General features: G+C 42.6%; 1 protein-coding gene across 7 annotated transcripts in view; it reads left to right on the top strand.

Moving 5' to 3' along the window:
• The first annotated feature begins 4,996 nt into the window (after positions 1–4,996).
• The window catches only part of PPP4R1 (protein phosphatase 4 regulatory subunit 1), a 69,623-nt gene continuing 53,320 nt past the window's right edge, over positions 4,997–21,299 (top strand). The window contains exons 1-2 of one of the 7 annotated variants that reach the window (XM_075744434.1): positions 4,997–5,162; positions 5,459–5,503. In XM_075744434.1, the coding sequence (XP_075600549.1) occupies positions 5,156–5,162; positions 5,459–5,503 (52 nt within the window). In that variant the 5' untranslated portion in view covers positions 4,997–5,155. Of the gene's footprint in view, positions 5,163–5,458; positions 5,504–6,034; positions 6,176–21,299 lie in introns of those variants that run through there. The other 6 variants (XM_075744425.1, XM_075744433.1, XM_075744431.1 and 3 more) reach the window with 6 other exon arrangements.

The following is a 21,299-nucleotide window of genomic DNA, read 5'->3' as shown; positions in this document are numbered from 1 at the left end:
TCAAAATTATTTGGAGATCTGGGATGAAGGGTTGGGGAATATCGGTATCTACTACAATAGTATCCCAGCTGCACATATATGTGGTTGCTGTAATGTCTTGAAATAGACAAAAAGCAGATTTTTTTTCTCTCTGCTCAAAACAAACAAAAAAGAATTCAACAGGCAAGTCAGTGAGGAAAATATTCAGTTTTTGGTTGCCCAGTCTTGCTTCCTTCCAGTATGTCAGTGAGACACAAACCTCAGAGAACCAGGAAATCCAGGGCTAAGGTACATCGGTACAACCTGAACTCTGCCTTGTTTGATCAGTGATTCAGTCTTCCTGTAGCATACATATGCATGACACAGGATTCCTGAAGCAGAGCATCTCAGAGCTGCAGCACAGCTCTCTTAAAGGAAAACCCGTGTCCAGGCAAATGCTACTAAATGAGGAATCCTGTACTCAAACACTGAGACCCAGCTCCCTGAAACAGCCTCTGATACATTAATTCTTTGTCCTCTTTCACAGTGAGCTTGAGCACCTACAGGACCAAATACTGACAGAGACTTTCACCTGCCCACTATAAAGGTTACAGACCACCCTCACGCAGTGTCTGTAGCCAATGGAGTTGGGGATATCACCACTGGTAGTGGTCTTAATCACAAAACGAGGCATCAAGACTTGTCTTTGGATTTGCATGCCTCTCTCCCTTTTGCTCACACAGCTTCCATCTTCACACCATTAGTGCCATAGATTTGCTTGCAAATTAATGCCAAGGGCCACTGCGAGCTCCAGGTGCAGCCTTAATGTTGCACCAGAATATACCTCAGGTGGGTATTTCCTAGTTTTCAGGGGTTTGAGCATCACTTGGACTTGCCACTGAATTTCTTGCTGTCCTGGAATGACATGAGGAACCCACAAGGCAAACTTAACTTTGTATTAACCAAGCTCTTTCTTTGTCAGCAAATTTAGGTGTTAATTTATTCATGGTTGGCAAACTAATGTGTTTATAATCCTTCTGTGAGGCCTTCTCTGGGAGCAGTGGCAGCTGGCCTCTGATGTTAAGGTTCACAGGGAGTCACCAGCTCAAGCTCTTACCCAGGAAACAGGGAAAATTAAATAAAACTGAGTGCCACATGGTCAAAAACTTTCACAACCACAAGGGATGTATCAAAAAACCCCTCCAGTATTTTTATTGGAGGGGAAAAAAAGAACAGGAATAGGGAAAGGGAGGGGAAGGAGAGAAGGAAGGAAAAGGGAAAGAAGAAAGGAAAGGTTTTATGATGAACACCTCTATTCAGCAGAAATGCTTTACTATATTTTCAAATGCAAATCAACTGTGTCCCAGGCTTCAGCCATCAGGTTTTCGTGTGTATCCATACATATTACAGGCATGTGTCTACATGTATCTTAATCCATATATTTAGTCATGGGCCAATTTTGGTTAAGCACTCTAAAGAAGAAAAAGATGGTCTAAAAAGTGAAGAGTGTATAGTTTAACCATCAAGCACAACATATGCGTGCAGACAGAATCCTGGGGGTGGACAAGAAAACTATGAATCAGTATTACTCAAGAGGATAAGCACTTGCCTTGCTGCACCAGCAATCTAACCTCGATACATTTTTTGGTAGGCTTTACAGGAAAAGAGTTTTGCAAAGGAATCCGAAGGAGGACAGCGAGAAGGCTGCACAGATATTTATGGGAAGCTCTTCCCACACACGAAGGGTAGCCTGGGAGAAATGCAAAACTGGTTAATATGTGGACATTAGGTGGCATTATCATCTGATCAGACTTGCTTCTTCAAAGCAAATGAGAGAAAATAGATAATAATATGATAGATAATAAGATAATATGGGTGAGTTCTTGGGGCTGCAGGGTTTTTGAGCCTGTGGTCCTTATACCTTCGAGTGGTTTAGACTGAAGAAATGTCACTCATCCAGCTACAGAATAACAAGTTGCAAATATGTCTAGATATATGTTGGGTATCTCGTGTCTAACTCAGTCACTTGTGTAGGTTTGAAAGGATTTATGTGGTACTTTATGTAAATACTATAATGTCTTGCTGATTGCTATGGACTTCTTAGAGATACATCATGTAGATAGATAGCAACACAAGTGTCTTTTATCACATGCAAAGCATCATGCCAAGGAGTCTTCCGTTCGTATCCTTCCATCCATAGCCTTGGCTTCCACCCTTTGTAGTGTGTTTTTCCATGAGATAGAGCGTGTGAACGTGAGTTTATCTATTTCTTTTTTACTTCCCAGTGCCTGTAGGGGTACTCTGACCATGAGAACTCCGGCACAAAATCTGCTAGAATGTTTTGGCAGGTGCTATATCACTTGTTCCTTAACAAGTCTCATCTAATAAAACAAGTCTGTTATGAACATTTTCTTTCATAATTAGGTATGTTAATTTAGAATGGCAGCTCATCACGCTGTCTGAAAGAGTCAGCACCGCTCCTACATTTAGAGGGTCCCTGTCTACCTTGCTTCTGACCAGTGGCAGAGAATCTTACCATCAACTTGAACTTTGGATGAGGCCCTTAAGGAGTGCCTGGGGATATACTAAGGCCAAGAAGTTTAGGAATATCGAGTTACTTATTCATTAAGTGGAATTTTGCATTGTGTGTTGGCATGAAGCCAAATAATAAAATTTTATTATTATTTTTTCCCCTCCATATGTGTGCCACTGTATAAGCCAAAGGTTTTGCCACAGTTGCTGCTCACAGAGGTAAACACCTTTCCTGATGGCTGCTAGCGATGGTGCTGGGACCAACTGCACCTGAGGAACACAGTTTGATGTTCTACCGGTAACATGTAGCAAAAAAAAAAAAAGCAATACCTGAACAATTATAATTTGTCTGGTAAGGCTAAATCACACTGATCCTTGTTATCTGTGCTATTTAAATCCCACACGGTCCTGCTTACAAAGAATGAACTAACCACCACTTGACAAGATCACATGCACGTAGGAGGACCCAAAGTTAATTTGTATGTATTTATGTTAAGTATGATCCCTTGCAATCATCATTTTAGCTTGGTTTATTACATAAATTGTACTATCTCCCTTTAAACAAATACGTACATAGAAATAAAAAAATCCTAAATACTCTAGAGGCTATTACACATGGGGCAATAATTAATTGACAATAATTATGCACTTTTAAGAACAGTAATCCTGGTGTATTCCAAATTATAAAACCAGTTGTTGTAGATGATATCTCATTAAGTTCCATTTCTCATTTTGATGATAACAATAATGGCCAAGGCAGTGTTGATGCTCTCAGACCACAGTAAACTATGGTTAGTGTGCATTAGTGCCTCTTTGTAGAGTTGGAAAAAGGAACCAAACACCTCAATTCTTTCAGTAAAACAAAGCACATCACATTTCTAGGCTGTTGCTATTGAATTCAGAGGAAGCAAAACTGGGCTTTGATTGCAGTGAAGGATGCAGAGAGGAGATGAGAGAAAACTTCCTGGAAATAACTTGCGGTAATAGAGATAATAAAAATGGGATCTTCAAGTACACTTTATTTTTCTGTTCTAGGTCTATTGCTATTACTACCAGCATTGCCAGCGACTTGTGATGTCAAATATTTTCCCTGAATCTCCTCTTAAATTACACTGGCAGAGAATAGCATGGTTCATATAACTTAGTCATGGTGAATTTACTTGATTTACTCAGATTTGGAGGTTATGTATCTGAATAAAAGCAAGCGTTGGATAAGCAGTATCCAGTAGGCCCTTTTGACTTGTCTAAAGATTGAATGGGTATGAAACAGGGCAGAGCTTGTTCTATAGGTCTGTAAGGAAAGGGATGTATGCATTTTAAAGGAAGATTACACATTTTCAGCCACTATGGCAAAGAGAATGAATAACTACATAGATTTAATTCTTGCCCAACTTACAAAATAGAAACAACCGTGTGATGTTAAAAGGCAGGTTACAAGACATGCTGTCAAACATTCAGTTAAAAACAGAGCTACTGAAAATGCATCCTTTCTTTGAAGAACTGAGTAAAAAGAACTTATTTTACTTTTTTGTGTGTTAACAACTGCATCAATTATTACTGAGATAAAAATAAGACTGTGGAAGACTCAGGCAAGATTCCCAGGTAGTAGCCATACCAGTAATGGTCCTTTCCTTTGTAAAGTGCTCTGGGTATCAACTAATTAGAGCATTTGTTTTATCCAACAGTTTTCATCTTCCAATTTTCAGTGGAAAATCTATCAAAACAGTTAAAATGACAACCACCATCAGCACTGACCGTAAGGTACAGCCAAGAAAAGCAGAAAACAATGGATACCTTTGCATATATGTACAACTAAGTCCCGTATTTTAAAAACAAAAGCCAGAACACACAGCAGCGAAGCAGAGAACATCCCGTGGTTTTAAGCCACGGGTTCTCAGCTGCTGAATCTCGGCAGCTCCCAGGAGGAGGGTGCTCCGGGGTGGCGTGGTGGTGGCACGGCCACCTCTCAGGGCTCCCTTCTCTCCAGGGGATCCCACAACAGCCGAGACAGGGGTTGCTGCGGCCCCGCTGCCTCGCCGAGGCCCCTGTCCTCTGGAAGCGATCCCATGCAGCCCAAGGTGAGGAGGACTTTCACGGCGCGGACACGCGGCGGGGACCCTTATCTCCGGGTGACCCCACAACGCCCAAAACGGGGCCTTTCAAGGCAGGGCCGGGAGCGCGGTGGGGCCCTGCCTCAGCCCCGCTGCCCTTCCCGCCCCTCGGCGGGCGGCAGGAGGAGCCAAAGCCCCGAGATGGCGGCGGCCGGGGGGCGAGCGGCGAGGCTAGGTGAGCGGGCTAGGGTCTGCGACCGTGTCCTGGCGGTCGCCGGCTTCGCCGCCCGCGGGCAGGGCAGAGTCGGGCGGCTCCGGGCGTGAATCAGAGCGAGGGGCGGGGAGGCGCAGGCCGCCTGTGCGAGCGGGCGCAGCTCCGCCGGGTGGAGGCGGGGGCAGCGTGTCCGGCCTAGACCCCTCCTCCCGCCTTCCTCCGCCCGCCCGCCCGCTCCCTCCTCCCTCCCTCCCTCCCTGCACGACTCTCCCGGGGACGCGGGGAGACGCCGCCGGGCCCGGGGCCTGGACCGCGCGGGGCCTGCCCCCTCCCGCCACCCCCCTTCGCCGTTCGGCCGTGGGTTACAAGTAGTCCGGCGCCCCGCGGGGGCCGCAGCAAGATGGCGGGTAGGTAGCGCCCCCCCTGCCCCTTTCCGCACACGCCGCCTCCCTGGTGAGGCGCCAGCCCTCCTTTCCCCCCCCCCCCTCCTTTTCCCCCGCCCCGGCTTCGGAAGCGCTTCCCGCTGCTGTCCGGCTCGGAGCGCGGGGGGCTGCGGTGTCGGGTCGGGAAGGCGTCGGGGTGCAGCCTGCGGTGCCCGCTACCGGCGGTGGGGGGCGACCCCGCGGGTGGGCCGGGTCACGCGTGGTTGGGGTTGACGGGGGGAGCGGGCCGGGCGCGTTGGCACATGGTGTGTCTCCCGCAGATCTGTCGCTGCTCCAGGAGGATCTGCAGGAGGAGATCGACGGATGTGAGTGGGGCCGGGGGGGCGGCGGCGCGGGGCGGCTTTCGGGCGAGGAAGTGGCTTCAGAGGGGAGCGCCCACGGTGCATTGTGGGAGGCGGGGGGGGAAGGAAGGAGAGGAGGCCATGCTCCGCGCTTCCCTGTGTACATGACACGAACCCGGGCGCGCGTGGGGCAGGCTGGGCTCCGCCGGGCTTTCCCGCGGGGGAGCGGCGGCGGCGGCACGCAGCGGGGTGCGTTGGCCGGCGGGAAGCGCGCGGGGGTGGGGTGGGGGGGGGGAGGGTGGTTACGGGGGTTCCGTTAACGGCAGCCGAGGGCGGGCGGGAGGCCGGCCGTCCCGCCGGGAGGTGTGGCAGCCTGCGGGCCGCCGAGGGGAGTCGTCCCCTCATGGCCTGGGCGCGGGGGGACGCCTCCGGGGAGGAGAAACCTGCCGGGTCAGAGGCTGCAGCGTGTGGGTTGCTCGTTCCTTTTATATCTATATATTTTTATATATATATTTTTTTTGTGTCCTCCCCCCCTCCTCCCCCCCCCCCCCTCAGGCCCCCTCTTCCTGACCCTGCTGGAGAGATGTGTGGAAAAGAGTTAATGTCAGGGTGCAAATTGCAGAATGTGGCTCTGGTGCAAAATTACTAACTCAGGGGTATGAAGCCTGGCTGGGCAGACTGTAAAATGTTACTCAGGTGAGAAGGCGTCTGTTGGTAATGTCAATACCGAGGGAGCTTCTTGGAAGCAGAGAAGGATAAATTTTGGGCGGAAAGTGAAAATGGAGGCGGAGGCAGCTGGTAACGCAGGCGTCTGCCTTGCAGTCAGCCGTGGGCGTGTGGGCCCTTGTCGCTGTCTGAAGGTATTTTGTCTGATGCGCAGTCTGCACAGCGATCCGCTCACCAGGGCTAGATTGCAGGAGAAAAAAAAGCTTTCATTTTATGTCTTACCTTTTTTAAGGGAGTGTTATTTTTGACTTTTCAAAATTTAACTGTAAACATTTTACATCTTTTTCAGTTTTGTGATCTGACGTTTAAAAGGCTTTTATTGTGTGTTGCCTTGCACAAAGAGGCAGCCTTTCTCTAAGGCTTTATTAATTTTTTTTTTCAATTCTGCTTGCTCGATATTGAGATTGATGGCATAGCTGTTTGAAAACTTGGTGTGATTACAAGAGGACTTTCTCAGAAGAGACATGCTTTAAAAAGAAAAAAAGTCCGGTCTTAAATTTCCACTTAGATTATGATTTTTCTTGACAGCAGTTGAAGTAAGATATGAGTGTAGTCATTAGAGAGATGATTCTGAACCCATGGGTTTCTGGTGATGATTTGAGTGTTATGGTCTTGTCTTTAAAAGCATAATACATATGTGGAGATGTGACTCAATCCAGATGAGAGCATCCTGAAGGCAGGAGCCATAGAAATTTAAAAATTTGAAACCTCATTAAAAATTACTGAGGTTTTGATGGAAGTAGATAAAAGTGAATAGCTCAATACTTAGGTATATTATTTTAAGAGAAAAAGAGGAGTCTATATGAATCAATGTGTGCTGTCTGGACATAGTTCAGTTACAAAATGCCTTTTATGGATCTCAATTTTATGTGGTTTTGTTCTTGTGAGGTGGGTTTGAGCTAAAGAAAAATAGTACAGACCAGGGAGACTGTACATATCTAGTCAAAAGCACTGTTTCTTGTGCAGTGGTATTTCTTTGAAATAACTATGTTTTGTACCCGCTTACAAGAAGTCTTATGCAATTTATGAAAGCGTTCCAAGCTGATGCTGTATTTGGGATTACATTTCATGGTTGCACATATGAAACAGACAATTAAAAAAAACCAAACCACCAAAACAAACAAACAAAAACCCACAAACCCCCCCCCAAGCCACAATTTTTGCCTGATTGTGCCAAGCCTGAACCCCACCCTATGGTACCTCTCTGTTGTAACTATTTGAAATATTTACAGCTCTTTTGAGCAGTAGAGTTAGACACTGGTTTAGAGGTGTATTCCTGAAGTAGTACAATACAACAGTGAGAACACTGGATGTGCTGGCAGCTTCTATGCATGTGTGATTCTGCAGCTGCAGTCTTTTTAATGTCTATTAAATGTGCTAAACTATAAAAAAGGACAAACAAGGAAAAAGACGTGCAGGCCTACCTGTAGTCCTGATGATGTAATTTAGGAGGAGAGATTAGAGAAATATAAAATAATACGAATTATAAGAAAAGTCTGAGATGGGATCAGTTGATTGGCTGTTTTGAAAAGTGAACTATGTAGTTTTCAGTTAATCTTTGGGCCTTTAATTGATTTGGTATCAAGCAATAGCAAACCATCTATGAGGTACGCTGGAGAAACCAGGAGTGATTAAGACTAGGTGCATGTATAAAGATCTGGATTGGACATCTGAAGCCAGATTTCTGATTAGGCATATGGTTTAGGACACTTTACTAGATTAGGCGTTCCTTTGTAGCTCATAAATGAGTCTATGTTTGATTCTGAATCACAAAATTGGGTTTTTTTGATAATGAGAATCTACAATGTGATTCACCATTTTCTGCTACAATAAAAGTACAAAAGAAAATGAAAGAATCATTAAGGTGACTAAGATACCTTTTATTGGTCATGTTCTAAAGCAGTAGGAGAAAGTCCTGGAGTTGAGCAAACAACAAAGCACAGTTACTAAAAGTAATGAACCAAGCTTCTTGTATCTTTTTTAGATAAGAATTAAGAACAGCTGTTTATGATCATTGTCTTCAAGGTCTCTGGAATTACGTATTTTACTGGAATGTTGGAGTTTAATCATCAGCTTGTACAACTGTACAATTTGTGCCTACCCTCATTTATTGTGCCAACTCATTGGATGCTAATTAACCTGAAATATAAAACAGTAAATTATTATATCTTTGGAGTACTGTTTTAATAGTTGCTTGTAAAAAGAAAATTTGCCTTTTCCCAAAGAGAACTTGATAAATGTTTAGGTTAAATGGAATATTTCTAGATTTCAACAGAGAGTACTAATCAGCTTTTGGAGTAGTGGGAGACCTTCAGAATATATGCTGTGGAAGGCACCTATTTAAAAATTGCCTTTGGTTTATTTGTTTAAGAGGTCAGAGATTAAACAGAAGCTTTTAAAAGAAAGGCTTTTAGAGAGTGGTTGATAAACCAGCTGGATTGACTTTTAAATAATTAATTTCAGCTTTGGTTTGCATTTCTATTTTGAAAGCTTCATATTATTTTCTGCTGTTGGTTGCTTGGTAACCACTGGAATGCTCTGATTTTTTTTTCCAGGTGAATGCATACTTACACCTGATGGTACATCACACAGATGATTGCTTTTATGTAGCTTGGTGTGTGGTATTTCAATACTTTAATTTTAGCTAATATTTTGCTTCTGTAGAGGTAGCTCCTGATGTCAAAGGGCTGTGGTAATAATTAAAGAAATTCTGGTTCTTCCATATTCAGCCAGTGGCTTTTCCTTGTTCGGTAGTTTGACGTAAAAAAAACCAAACCAAAACAAAAAAACCTCACCCCCCCACCCTCCCAAAAAAACCCCTGGCTGAACATTCAGAAAGCAGAAGGCTATAAAATAAATTTAATTCCTAAATGTAAGTTCTTATTGTGAAAGGCAACTTTGTTAATGACTCTAAACCCCCAAACAAATAACACATTTTACTTGTGTGAAGGTGAACCTAGCAAGAATCCTTGCATGATATCCATTAAAGGAGGGAAAAAAAGCCCACAACACCTATGCTAAAGGCAAGAGGGTGAAAATTCAAATTGGAAGCCTGCAGAAGATTCCCCATCCCATCTGGCCACTCTAAGGCGACAAAATTAAGGTAGTGGCTCAGTGCCAGTTACTCATAACACTACCTGGACTATTGGCTTCCTTGTGAAAATTTGACTGTTGTTAAAGTCTTTGTTTTGTGCATACAGAATCAAAATAGAATAATGTAACTGTATAAGCTAAGTATAGAACAGAAAAGAAAATAAGTAACAAAAATGGTTGAAAAGCAAACATGGGGGTTGTAGAATTATATATTTCTGGTGATAAGTAACGTGTTCTTTATGACTCTTGCTAGTGTGTTCCAAACCCCCTTCCCCCCGGATGTTTCTGAAGACTGAACTGGTCAGTACAGATAAATGCAATCAAATGTACTATGATGTTGACTTCTTTCAGTCTGTCCACTGATGTGTGCAGGATGTGTATTCTGAAAAATAGAGCCATCTCTAATTAGAACTCAAATTGTGAAGGAGGATAGCTTTATTTAACTTAGTTTTAATTGTGATTTAAATCAGGAGAGAAAAGAAATTTTGATCTAATAACTGATTTTAATACTGTTTTGCATTTGTGTGTTTTGTAAAAGTTTATTACTGAAATCTGGCAGCTGCATTTACATACAATTTTTGGATTTTTGATAGTTGCAAGTACTATATATGTGCTTTGGTGGCTGTGTAGCTTAACATTCAGATTCTGATGCTTTACTTACCTTTTGTCGTGTTGAAAAATGTGAGTGATAATGACCTTTTTCTCTACACTTAGTGTTCAGATGTTTTAAATAAAAATGCAGAAAATGGTATTTTAATGTCTAAGCATAGTTTGGACAGTTCTAGTTTAGAACTTAAATTAATTTTTATAGATACATGCATGTGTATCTATATATGTGTAAACTTGTTTTCCTTAGCATAAGAGTCTAACAGTAAGATAGATTTAAGATTTAGCAATAAGATAGTTTTCACAATTAGCAAATCTAGTGTTACTGGTTGGATTTTACTCATGGATTAAACAGTTTTAAAGATTAAAAAAATACAGTAGCTATAATATACCTCTGGTTTTAGTATTGATTTCTTTTTCACTGATTGGAAAGAGAGGACAGGTATTTCTAGCTTCTCTTTCCAGTGGGCTTCTTAACTGTGAGTGAACTAGTTATTTAGCTGAGCTGAGGAAAACATTATTTGTGCATATACTGGTGTCAAGCTGGTTTATCTTTGATATGTTCTTATTCCAGATGATCAGCAAATCATCTGACATTAGCAGTTGTCGTGGTTTTACCCCAGCGGGCAGCTGAGCACCACGCAGCCGCTCGTTCACTCCCTCCCCATCGGGATGGGGGAGAGAATTGGAAGAGTTAAAGTGAGAAAACTCGTGGGTTGAGATAAAGACAGTTTAATAGGTAAAGCAAAAGCCGCGCGCACAAGCAAAGCAAAGCAAGAAATTCATTCACCACTTCCCATGGGCAGGCAGGTGTGCAGCCATCTCCAGGAAAGCAGGGCTCTGTCACGCGTAACGGTTACTTGGGAAGACAAACGCCATTGCTCCGAACGCCGACGCCCCCCCCCTTCCCCCAAGCTCCTTATAAACTGAGCATGACGTCATATAGTATGGAATATCCCTTTGGTCAGTTTGGGTCACCTGTCCTGTCTGTGTCTCCTCCCAACTTCTCGTCCACCCCCAGCCATCCCGCTGGCAGGGCAGTGCAAGAAGCAGAAAAGGCCTTGGCCCCGTGTAAACACTGCTCAACAATAAGTCCATAGAACAAAAACATCTCTATATTATCAATGCTGTCTCCAGCACAAATCCAAAATGTATCCCCACACTAGCTACTATGAAGAAAATCAATCCTCTCAGCTGAAACCAGGACAGCAGTGAGCTTGTGTTGGTTGAATGCCTTTAATTATTCTATTAGACTTTGAGTAGCACACAAGTCTCTTCCCAAATAGAAGCTAATTTCAATTGTTATTTTCTTAAGTTTTTTCTTTTTTTTATAATACTTAGAAGTTGGGATTATTTTTTTTTTAAATAAAATCAGTCTGTGTTTTCCTGTGTTTCCCACAGCTTCATGCTGTGTTATAGTTCTTATTTCCTTGTAGTGAATTATGCTGGGATAACATGCATTCAGTATGTTAAAATTCACCTTTCCCACAGCTGTACATAGTAATATCAGAAGCTTTGGCACTGTTGTTCCATTGTTCCTTTACCACAGAACAAGAATGAGCAAATTTTGTTATGCTGTTTGTTGTTATGCATAGACTGCAAGTCAGGTCACTTCTTAGACTTAATTCCAGCTTTGGGTATAGCTAAATTTCCAACATAACGTTCAAATGCCGTGTTGTAGGACTGACTTTTGGTTCCATCAGAGTATTAGCTCTGGTGAAAGAGTACTGAGATAGTGTGAGTTACTGGGTTGGCATTTCAGTAGTCTGCAATCTTTAATGTCTGCATTGCAGAAAATAACAACAGAAATTAATGGCAGACTTTCTGTAGTGCTTAGAATCAGTTCTCTGGTGTGACTGAGATTCTGTTCTGTTGGGAATCTAATAACTGGTTTTTAATGCTAATGAAGCATACTTGTTAAGTCTGTTTCTTCCCCTGGAGATCAGGTTTTAATTCTCCTGACTCTTCAGTTCATTTCTTTGTCTTTTAATGTGGTGATTGACCCTCATAGAAACTGAGAGACTCAGGTGGATGGGTGTGTCCCCACAGAATTGTGATTTTAATGGTCTCAGGTGGGTAATGGTTAGTGCCTTTTTTTTGAGCAACCTTGTAGGATCCTAGAGAGAAGGAGATGATGTGAGGAAAGGGTTGTGCTTGATTTGATATAGACTAATGAACCTTCTTCATGCAGCTGCACATGTTTTCTCCATTAGACCTAACAGAGGATTGAAGAAAAGGTAATTTTCTAGGCTCTCAGCTTCAGAAGGGTGGTAGCATCACTTCTGATGTGGAAATGTGCTTTTCACCAGCCACCTTTTATATTCCTGTCTCTGGCAGGAGTCCTCAATAATCCTCAATTAAGGTTGCTGGTTTGTTTTTTTTTTTAAAATTATCTTTATCTCCTGATTGATCTCCTAGGGCTTCAGGTATTCTCCTTCTGCCTTTCTCTCCCACTTGGGGGAACAAAACAGGGAAGGTGTGAATGAGTCAGGAAAGAGATGGAAATTTTGAAAATCTTAAGCTTAAGATAGAGTGAAACCTTGGTGTTCGTGCAGTTGTTTGACTGCTGACCTATTGTGGAGGTGGCATATCACAGTGTGTAGAAGATAAAATGCCTCTCTTTCCTGTGTGTGTCTTTTGTTGCAGAGACTTTCCCTCTGTGTGGGCAGGAAGTTTTCATTGTAAGAGTAGTAGCTGCAAGAGATGACTTGTAACAGTAGCTGAACTGGATGAAAGGATAGCTTCTGCTTTGAGAGCTGGAGTAACAATTCTGTCTTTGGAAGAGCCAGGCAGGGACAGCTACCCCTAAAGGAACTAAGAATATCAGGGCTTCTCTGTCTGCTTTAGAAGGTATAGCATAAGAAAAATGAATATGGCTTATTCTTGGTTTGGGTGGGACACTGTGGTTCTTTCTGGCAATAGGATGTTAAAATCCTGTCCAATGTACAGATTGAATGAAATGTCAAAATATGTTTGTGAAGGATGTTAATTTGCGACAGCAGAACGACTGCACTGAGAGTTGAGAGTACTGGTTTGGTGGGGTTTTTTACTGTTTTTAAGGTAAAGAAAAATGGAAGGCAAATAATACAATAAATATGCATTATTCTGAGATACAATTTCTGTAAAAGCTAAATATATTAATGTATAAAAGTGACATTCTATATGAGTGCTGATGCAGACTGTTGGAGTGTTTTTCTCTGATAAAAAAGTTTGCTTAGGTATTTTTTGTCTTGTTGTCATAGTGCCTGAATGGTTCCCAAATATTTGAATGGAAGGGAGACCACCTTTTCCTTCCTCTCTAGCCTGCAGGAGGAATAGCTTGATTAGTCTGTAGGGATACTTGCTTGTGCAAGTTTGCTTGTGTGTATGTTTTCTTAGAGGAAACAATTTTAAATAACATTGAAATTAACACCCATTGCTGTTCTTAGTTTTTTCTAGGAGTGAATGCAGTGCATTCTCTACTGCTCAATCTTCTCCCATAGACTAGTTTTATACTTTATACTGAGCACAGACAGAAAAAGTGTGGAAAATTACAGAAGGGAAAAAAAGTGTGAAGAGTTGCAGAAAGAATTTCTGCTTCTGAATGCTCAGGAAACACGAAGGCTTATCCCACCAAGAGTTTTGAATGCTGTCAAACAACATCTCAAGAGCATTGTCTGGGGTTTAAGTGGAGAGAGGAGAAGTACAGTTAGGAAGTTCAAAGTGATTTATGTTGCAAAGCCATATTTTATAGATTGTGGATGTGCTAGTTGTTGAACTTGCCTTCTCTGCAGAGTTTAGCCCAAGTAAGTGTATTCTAGTTACTGTGACTGAACCAGTCAAAGTAACTGCATGGTGCAGCAACGCTTGATTCAAGTGGAGCTGTTGGTTTAGTAGCTGATGTGTTATAACTCCTGGTGTCACATCAGCATTGCAAAGCTAGCACAAGCCTTTGGAGCATTTGAGCTTCAGCTGCTTGCTTCATAATGCTCTCCCAGTTAATTCAAGGTTAAAGCATATCTAGTTTGAACTTGATGTTTTTGTGTTTACCAGATAACCAGTTAGGGGCAGAACTTGAGCATGGCCCCCAGTCCAGTGAATGCTTGTGTCCTGTCATGGTAGGACTAGGGAGAACAGCTTGGTTGAAGATGGAAGTGGAATTCCCAGTCAGTCATGGAAGCAATCAAAAAGCCCACAAGCAGAAGTTCTGTGCAGAGAGAGGGTGGATACCTTTCTTTGACTGTAAAGAACTTGTAGAGAAGAAAAAAGTACCTTAGAGGAACTTCCTGCTCACACTAGCTGACTTTTGCTTCACTCCAGCCTCCTTCTGTGATTCTTAATTGTATGCAGTTGTTTGGAAGAGGTAAAAGATAGGGACTTAAATAGCAGGGGACTTGAGTACCATGATGATGGGCATGACATGCTCCCAACAGGAAACTGGCAGACAAGATATAAACTGTTGATTGTTTTAACTGGTAGCTTGGATGTCCTTCTCTTTGTTTTGATTTCCTTTGGACCAGCTTTTGTGCAGGTCAAACTGTTGTCCAGTAGGAGGTACATTCTGCTGTTGTGCAAATAAATGACTAGTAGAGCAATATGAGATAGAACTATTCCTTTGTTTCAGAGCAAATGAGGATTTTCAGTGCTGCCTCTGTATGCCTTGAAGGGACAAACTTGTCTGTAGCTGCACCTGTCCTTGTTGCTTAAAGAATTTTGTATCCCCCCTTGTTTCCTCTGATGCTTGATGAGAAATGCTTGCAATGGCATGCTTGATAACTTTATCATTTTTTTAAGGCCTTTGCTAAATGAAAATATTCTTAGTCTGTTATGTTTAGTCTAGTGGGTCTTAAATTTGCTGTGCCATAATTGTGCAAGTTCTGTAAGTAGCTGCTGATTTTGATTCCCCTGTCTGTCTTTTGTCTGCTGAATGGTCCCCCACCATGCCTGTACCGAAGCTTTATTTTAAAGAGTTTGCTCCTCTGTGCTTCCAACTGTTAAAAGCTCTGCTATGAAAGTGCTACATAGGTGCTAATGTGGTAAGCCTTGCTGTTAGCAGCAGCTTTGCATCAGAGCTGCTTTGCAATTTCCCCCTTATCTTCCTTGCTCCTGCCTCTTTCTTCCTTCTCCCCAACCCCCAAACCTAGTCCCACCAAACTTGGAGTGCAGACAACAAAGTTTATGCATTCAGGGCTGGTGACTTTGCCACATTCAAAAGAGGCTCCAGGTGGATAGTGCTCCATGTTTGAGGAGAAATTTGGGGGAGACACAGAGAAATGGAAGTGTGGTTCTTCTGCTAAGATAGTGGACGGACTGGAATCGAAGATTATCACCTGCAGATCCCTTTAATGCTTTTGTTCACCTGCTTTATAATTTTGCTGAGTAAAATCACACACTGTTCAAACTCGGGCTTTTCTCTGAAAACATTTGCAATATTGGGGTTAAGTTGTGGCATCTCACTTGCGTTTTCTGTCTCAGACTACAGCAGGGGAACAGAGATGATCACCAGTGAGTGATACGTGATCTGGCAGGCAAGATGGTGGAACTCAGCATTACAAATGCATTTTGTAATATTTGTGTAACTGTCATTGCAATAACTCTTGGTTAATGTTACTGAAGCAGTGCAGTAAGTTTGTGGTAGCAAATGAAACTGAAATAGCACCACTGATGCTTTGGTCTGTGATGTCACTGCGGAACTGGAGCTGGAATATAGCACACTTTGAAAGGGTAAGGGTAATGAGTTCCTAACCATGGACAAATATAGATGTTTAGCTTCCATGATCATGCTGAGGTGGATTTTTCTTTGCGGAACATCAGGGTACTTACAGAAAATGAGATGGAAAGAAACATATTTACAATATTGAAGGGCTGAGAACACTACTTGTGTTCTGCAGAAATCTGAATGTAAGGTGAATTTAAGGACGGTGATGTAGAACAAAACTTGCTGCTCTTATTTTGTGATTATGATATCAAATGTTTGGGCTTGTAGAACTACTATTTTTGCATTACAATTAAACAGAAAAATTACTTACTTGAAAAGGAGAACAGAACTAAGTCCTTTCTGCATGTAAGTGCTATGTTAACCTGAACACGCTTATGGTAACAATTGATGTAGACCGTAGCAAATAGCCTATACTACAGTTGAATAAAAATTAGTTCATTTTACTAGATATATCTGTAACAGCTGCCATAGAGACTTTTTAATAGATCTTGAGAACGCTTTTGGAATGCAGAAGATAAAATGAGGGAACTGTAATATTAGTTGGAAATTTTGAATCTTTAAAGTCATTTGTTGCTCAGCTTTGAGAAATGAAAATTGCTCATTTTTAGAATACCTGTCATCTTGTTACTGAGTTTCCATGCCAAAATGAGGAATGATATGTTTCTGCTATGGAGCCCATAGCAGATACAGAAGAACAAAAAGAATGTAGATCTTGCTACAGAGCAGTCTATCGCAAAGAGTTAATGCATTATTAAGTAAAAGAAAAATAGTTAATTTTTTTTTTCAAGCATGATCTTGTGCATCTGTCTGTAAAAGACGGAATTCAAGATCTTTGTGAAAGATACTATGAAGATATGTAGTATAAAAATCACCTCACTTGAAAATTGGTCTATAGACTACAATTTTATAGGGGACTGAGTTTTAAATGGACTTCTGTTTCGTTGTTGTATGCTTGATCAAGCTTGTCAATGGTTGACTAAACACCTCTAAACATAGTCTGTCTCAGCAAGATTGCTGTATGGTCCATGTTAGTTAATAATTGTGGCAAGTAATTGTTGTATCCTTGCCATAAAACAGAGGAGAACTTAAGGTAAACAGGAGAACTTAAAGTGAGGGATATTAGTATATTCTTGGTACAGAATGGACTAGATGCAGGATAGACAAGCCTGAATAACTTCTACAAAAAACAGTCAAACAAATGATTGGACAGGAAAGTGAAGGTACAGAGAGGAGGAGTTACTTGGCTTGTGTCATACAACAGGTCAGTGATAGTCAGATATTGAAACAAAATCCAGTGCTTGTCTTGTTATGCGATGCTGCCTTGTGGTGGTAGTGTAGAGTTTTGAAGAGAAGTTTGCAAGCTACTTAGTCTAGATAAATTAATGCACTTGTTTTGCTGTGCTTTGGTGCTTAGGAAGACAGAAAATAAGGGCGCTGTGATTCCTTTTCACACTATTGTCAAATTATTGTTCTTCCCCCACCCTCACCACTTGTGACTTTAAACTGCTGGGACAGGGTGTTTTTATAGAAACTCCTAATTTCTTATCTCTGTTTCTTTTGCATGATGATGTGAACATGTAAGACCAGATTAAAAGGTACTTGGGCTCTGAACTTGTATTAGTTTTCAGTGGTGTCTTGTAGCTTAGATGCCTTCTGAGCATTTGGTCTGGACTTATTTGTACTGGTTTGACAAAGTGGAGAAAATAAAAGTTTTTTCTGTGGCAGGAGAGGAAAACAACCTGTGGCCCTGTTGCCTGGTCCACATTCTGAAGTGGGAATGAATCTGGACGTTCTGCATTTGAACCAGCCGAGACTTCTTGTACTGCTTTTGGCTGCGTGGTGGGTTGACCCTGGCTGAGGGCCAGGTGCCCACCAGAGCCGCTCTATCACTCCACTGATTCATTAGACAGGGGAGAAAAGGTACAATGAAAAAAAACTTACAGGTCGAGATAAGGACAGGGAGAGATCATTCTCTAGTTATCATCACAAGCAAAACAGACCGAACTTAGAGAGGGAATTCATCTTATTTATTACTAAGCAAAACAGAGTAGAGGAATGAGAAATAAAGCCAAATCTTAAAAACACCTCCCCCCACCCCTCCCATCTTCCCGGGCTCAACTTCACTCCCGGCTTCAACCTCCGCCCCCCCCAGCGGCACAGGGGGACGGGGAGTGGGGGTTACGGTCAGTTCCTCACATGGTGTTTCTGCCGCTTCTTCATCCTCAGGGGGAGGACTCATCGTTCCCCTGCTCCAGCGTGGGGTCCCTCTCACGGGAGACAGTCCTTCACGACCTTCTCCAACGTGAGTCTCCTCCACGGGGTGCAGACCTTCAGGAGCAAACTGCTCCAGCGTGGGTCCCCCACGGGGTCACAAGTCCTGTCAGCAAACCTGCTCTGGCGTGGGCTCCTCTCTCCACGAATCCACAGGTCCTGCCAGGAGCTTGCTCCAGTGCGGGCTTCCCACAGGGTCACAGCCTCCTTCAGGTGTCTCCACCTGCTCTGGCGTGGGGTCCTCCACGGGCTGCAGGTGGAATCTCTACACCCCCTCATCCTCCCTCCATGGGCTGCAGGGGGACATCCTGCTTCACCATGGTCTTCACCACGGGCTGCAGGGGGATCTCTGCTCCGGCGCCTGGAGCACCTCCTGCCCCTCCTTCTTCACTGACCTTGGTGTCTGCAGATGTTCTTACATCTTCTCACTCCTCTCTCTGCAAAAGCGCTCTCTAACTGTTTTTTTCCCTTCTTAAATATGTTATCACAGAGGCGCTGATTGGCTTGGCCTTGGCCAGCGGTGGGTCCGTCTTGGAGCCGGCTGGCATTGGCTCTGTCAGACACAGGGGAAGCTTCTAGCAGCTTCTCACAAAAGCCACCCCTGTAGCCCCCCCGCTACCAAAACCTTGCCATGCAAACCCAACAGAGGCTGGGATAGAGTTAAATTTCTTCGTAGTAGCCTGTATGGGGCTGTTTTGGATTTGTGCTGAAACTAGTGTTGATAACACAGGGATGTTTTAGTTACTGCTGAACAGTGCTTACACAAAGTCAAGGCCTTTCCTGCTTCACGCAGTGCCCTGCCAGTGAGTAGGTTGGAGGTGCACAAAATACCCCTATACAAGATACTGTGAAGAATTTTAATGCTATCCCAGCTAAAACTGGTACACTTGTGTTTAAGGTGGTTTTTTACATTTGTAAACTTTACAAAAGGTCCTGTGGTACTTGGGCAAGTGCTCAAAGTTGGGTGGAAAGCAGAGGAGGGCTCAAGAGGCAATATTCAGCTAACAGCCTTTTTGATAGCTTTTTTGGAATAACCTTCCAAGTATAGGGAATATCAAAGTGACTTGGTTTATGAATAATGTAGAGTATGCTCTTTATGCATTTTAGATGAGGAGTGGTTAGATTGGTGAGCCATATTTGGGGCAAGTTAAAGACAAACATCCACTTTGAGGGGCTTTGTTAGAATGGGAATTCTACTGGGCTGATGCCTCTCTTCACCTGGATTGGTGTCTTGATGTTGAAAGTGAAAATTAATATGCAAGATAACTGTAACAGTACTTTAAAAGAACTATAAACTGTTCATAGTACTGATTGATTTATTTTTATCACCCCTCTCTTCCCTGTTGGTATTGGTGTTGCATTTTTCAGGATGCTGCTATTTGAATGATCACTTTTGTGACTACAAGCTGAGATGCCAGAATTACTTAAATTATGGATGTTGCTCAGCATCAGTAGCAGAGGCGCATCAAGCCCAATGTAGTGCTAAACTTAATTTTACAATGTACAGACACAGCAGAATCAAATCCACACACCTCGCTTTCTATTTGAACTAGTAGGAGATATCAAACAGATGAATTGTAAGCAGCTGCTCTTATCTTTATAATTGGTACTTACATATGTTATAGAGTAGATTTAGCAGTTTGGTTGACTTTAATTTTTGCCTTGTGAAACCAGTTATCAGAACATTCAGTTCACTAAATCAAAGGCATCAGACATCTAGTCTACTTTGGTGCATGTTTATGTGTTAAGACACATAGAGTGACCAGTTGCCATGTTCTGCCCCCTCCCTGGAAATGTTCAAGGCCAGGTTGGATGGGGCTTTGGGCAACGTGGTCTAGGGGAGGGTGTCCCTGCCCATGGCAGGGGGATTGGAACTAGATGGTCTTTAAGGTCCCTTCCAACCCAAACCATTCCATGATTCTAAGATGGCATCTCCATTGGACCACTCACTGTAGGAGTGTTGGGGGAGGATAAATGCAGAGGGGAAAGAGAGGAACATAAAGTTGAGTTTGAGAGGAGAAAAATGGATCATGTAAAAATAGTGGTGGTTGATATAATGGTCATCATTTATTTATATTCATGCACTTGATAGCTAAGTAAAAATAATGATATTGGTGGGGAAAATTACGTTGGTATTCTGACATAATTTCTTCAATTTATGCTTTTAAATTTTGTAGTATGATCAACAGACTTTAGGAAAATAGGACCCTGTCATAGAATTAATTCACTGAATATTAAAGTGATTTTTTTCTCCCCAGTTGGTTGTGTCATAACTTCACTGTATTAATTAAAGTTCTGTAGTTTAGAAATCGATCTGGGTGCAGTGGTTTAGCTCCCTAGTGAAGGGTGCCATCATAATGATACAAAATAAAAATTAATGCAATTCATTTCCTGCAATAAGGAGTATCTGTGTAACTTATTTCATGTGTGGATGCTGCAGAATGTGTTTGTTGCTTCAAAGTATGTCTTGAGTCAGCCCTCTGACAGTAGGAGCTCACATACAATAAAATGTTCTGTCAGCTCAGGACTTTGGGCTTGTCTGATTTGGGGAAGAGGAGGCTGAGGGGCAACCTCATGGCTCTCTACAGCTTCCTGAGGAGGGGAGGTGGTGAGCTCTTCTCCCTGGGATCCAGTGACAGGACGTATGGGAATGGCTCAAAGCTGCACCAGAGGAGGTTTAGACTGGACATTGGGACATTTCTTTACCGAGAGGGTGGTCAAACACTAGAACAGACTTCGTAGAGAGATGGTTGATGCCCCAAGCCTGTCAGTGTTTAAGAGCACTTGGACAATGCTCTTAATTTGCTTTAACTTTTGATCAGCCCTGAAGTGCTCAGGCAGTTGGACTAGATGATCACTGTACATGCCTTCCAACTGAAGTAGTCTAAAAAGAAGACTGTGTAAGAAAAGTGCATGGCATAACTATAGACACAGGGTTTCTCTGTGTTTCATTGGATCTACGGGTTGAATTAAAGGCCTATGAGCCTGTCAAAGGATGTAGCCTGTTCCTTGTTAACTTAACCTGGCATAAAATCTTAACTTGCGTTATGAGTGCATTTTTACCTTCCCCCACCTTTCCTGTGAAAATAACTGATTCTTGCAAAAAACCAAAACAGATCAAAAAAACCCCCAACCAAACCCACAAACCCAAACCAAACACAAATTCAAACAGTTTTGTAAACCTGGGGTTACTAAGTGCTTTCCTTTTGTGCTGCAATAGCTTTCTGTAGCTTTTTTTTTTTTTTTGAGCCTCCCCCTGCAGTTTGTTATCCTCTATCTTAGGCGTATCCAAGAGTACTAGTTCCCCTTCCCAAATTGCTCTTCCATCTACTTTGTCTCATAGTTCCTAGCATGCTTTCTTCCTTGCCTCTATTTCGCAGATTCTTCTTATGGCCTTGCGCTTTTCCCATCACTTCTTCATTTGAT

The sequence above is a fragment of the Balearica regulorum genome, chromosome 2, assembly GCF_011004875.1.
Source record: "Balearica regulorum gibbericeps isolate bBalReg1 chromosome 2, bBalReg1.pri, whole genome shotgun sequence".
Taxonomy (NCBI): domain Eukaryota; kingdom Metazoa; phylum Chordata; class Aves; order Gruiformes; family Gruidae; genus Balearica; species Balearica regulorum.
This window is presented reverse-complemented; position numbering and strand designations above follow the sequence as displayed.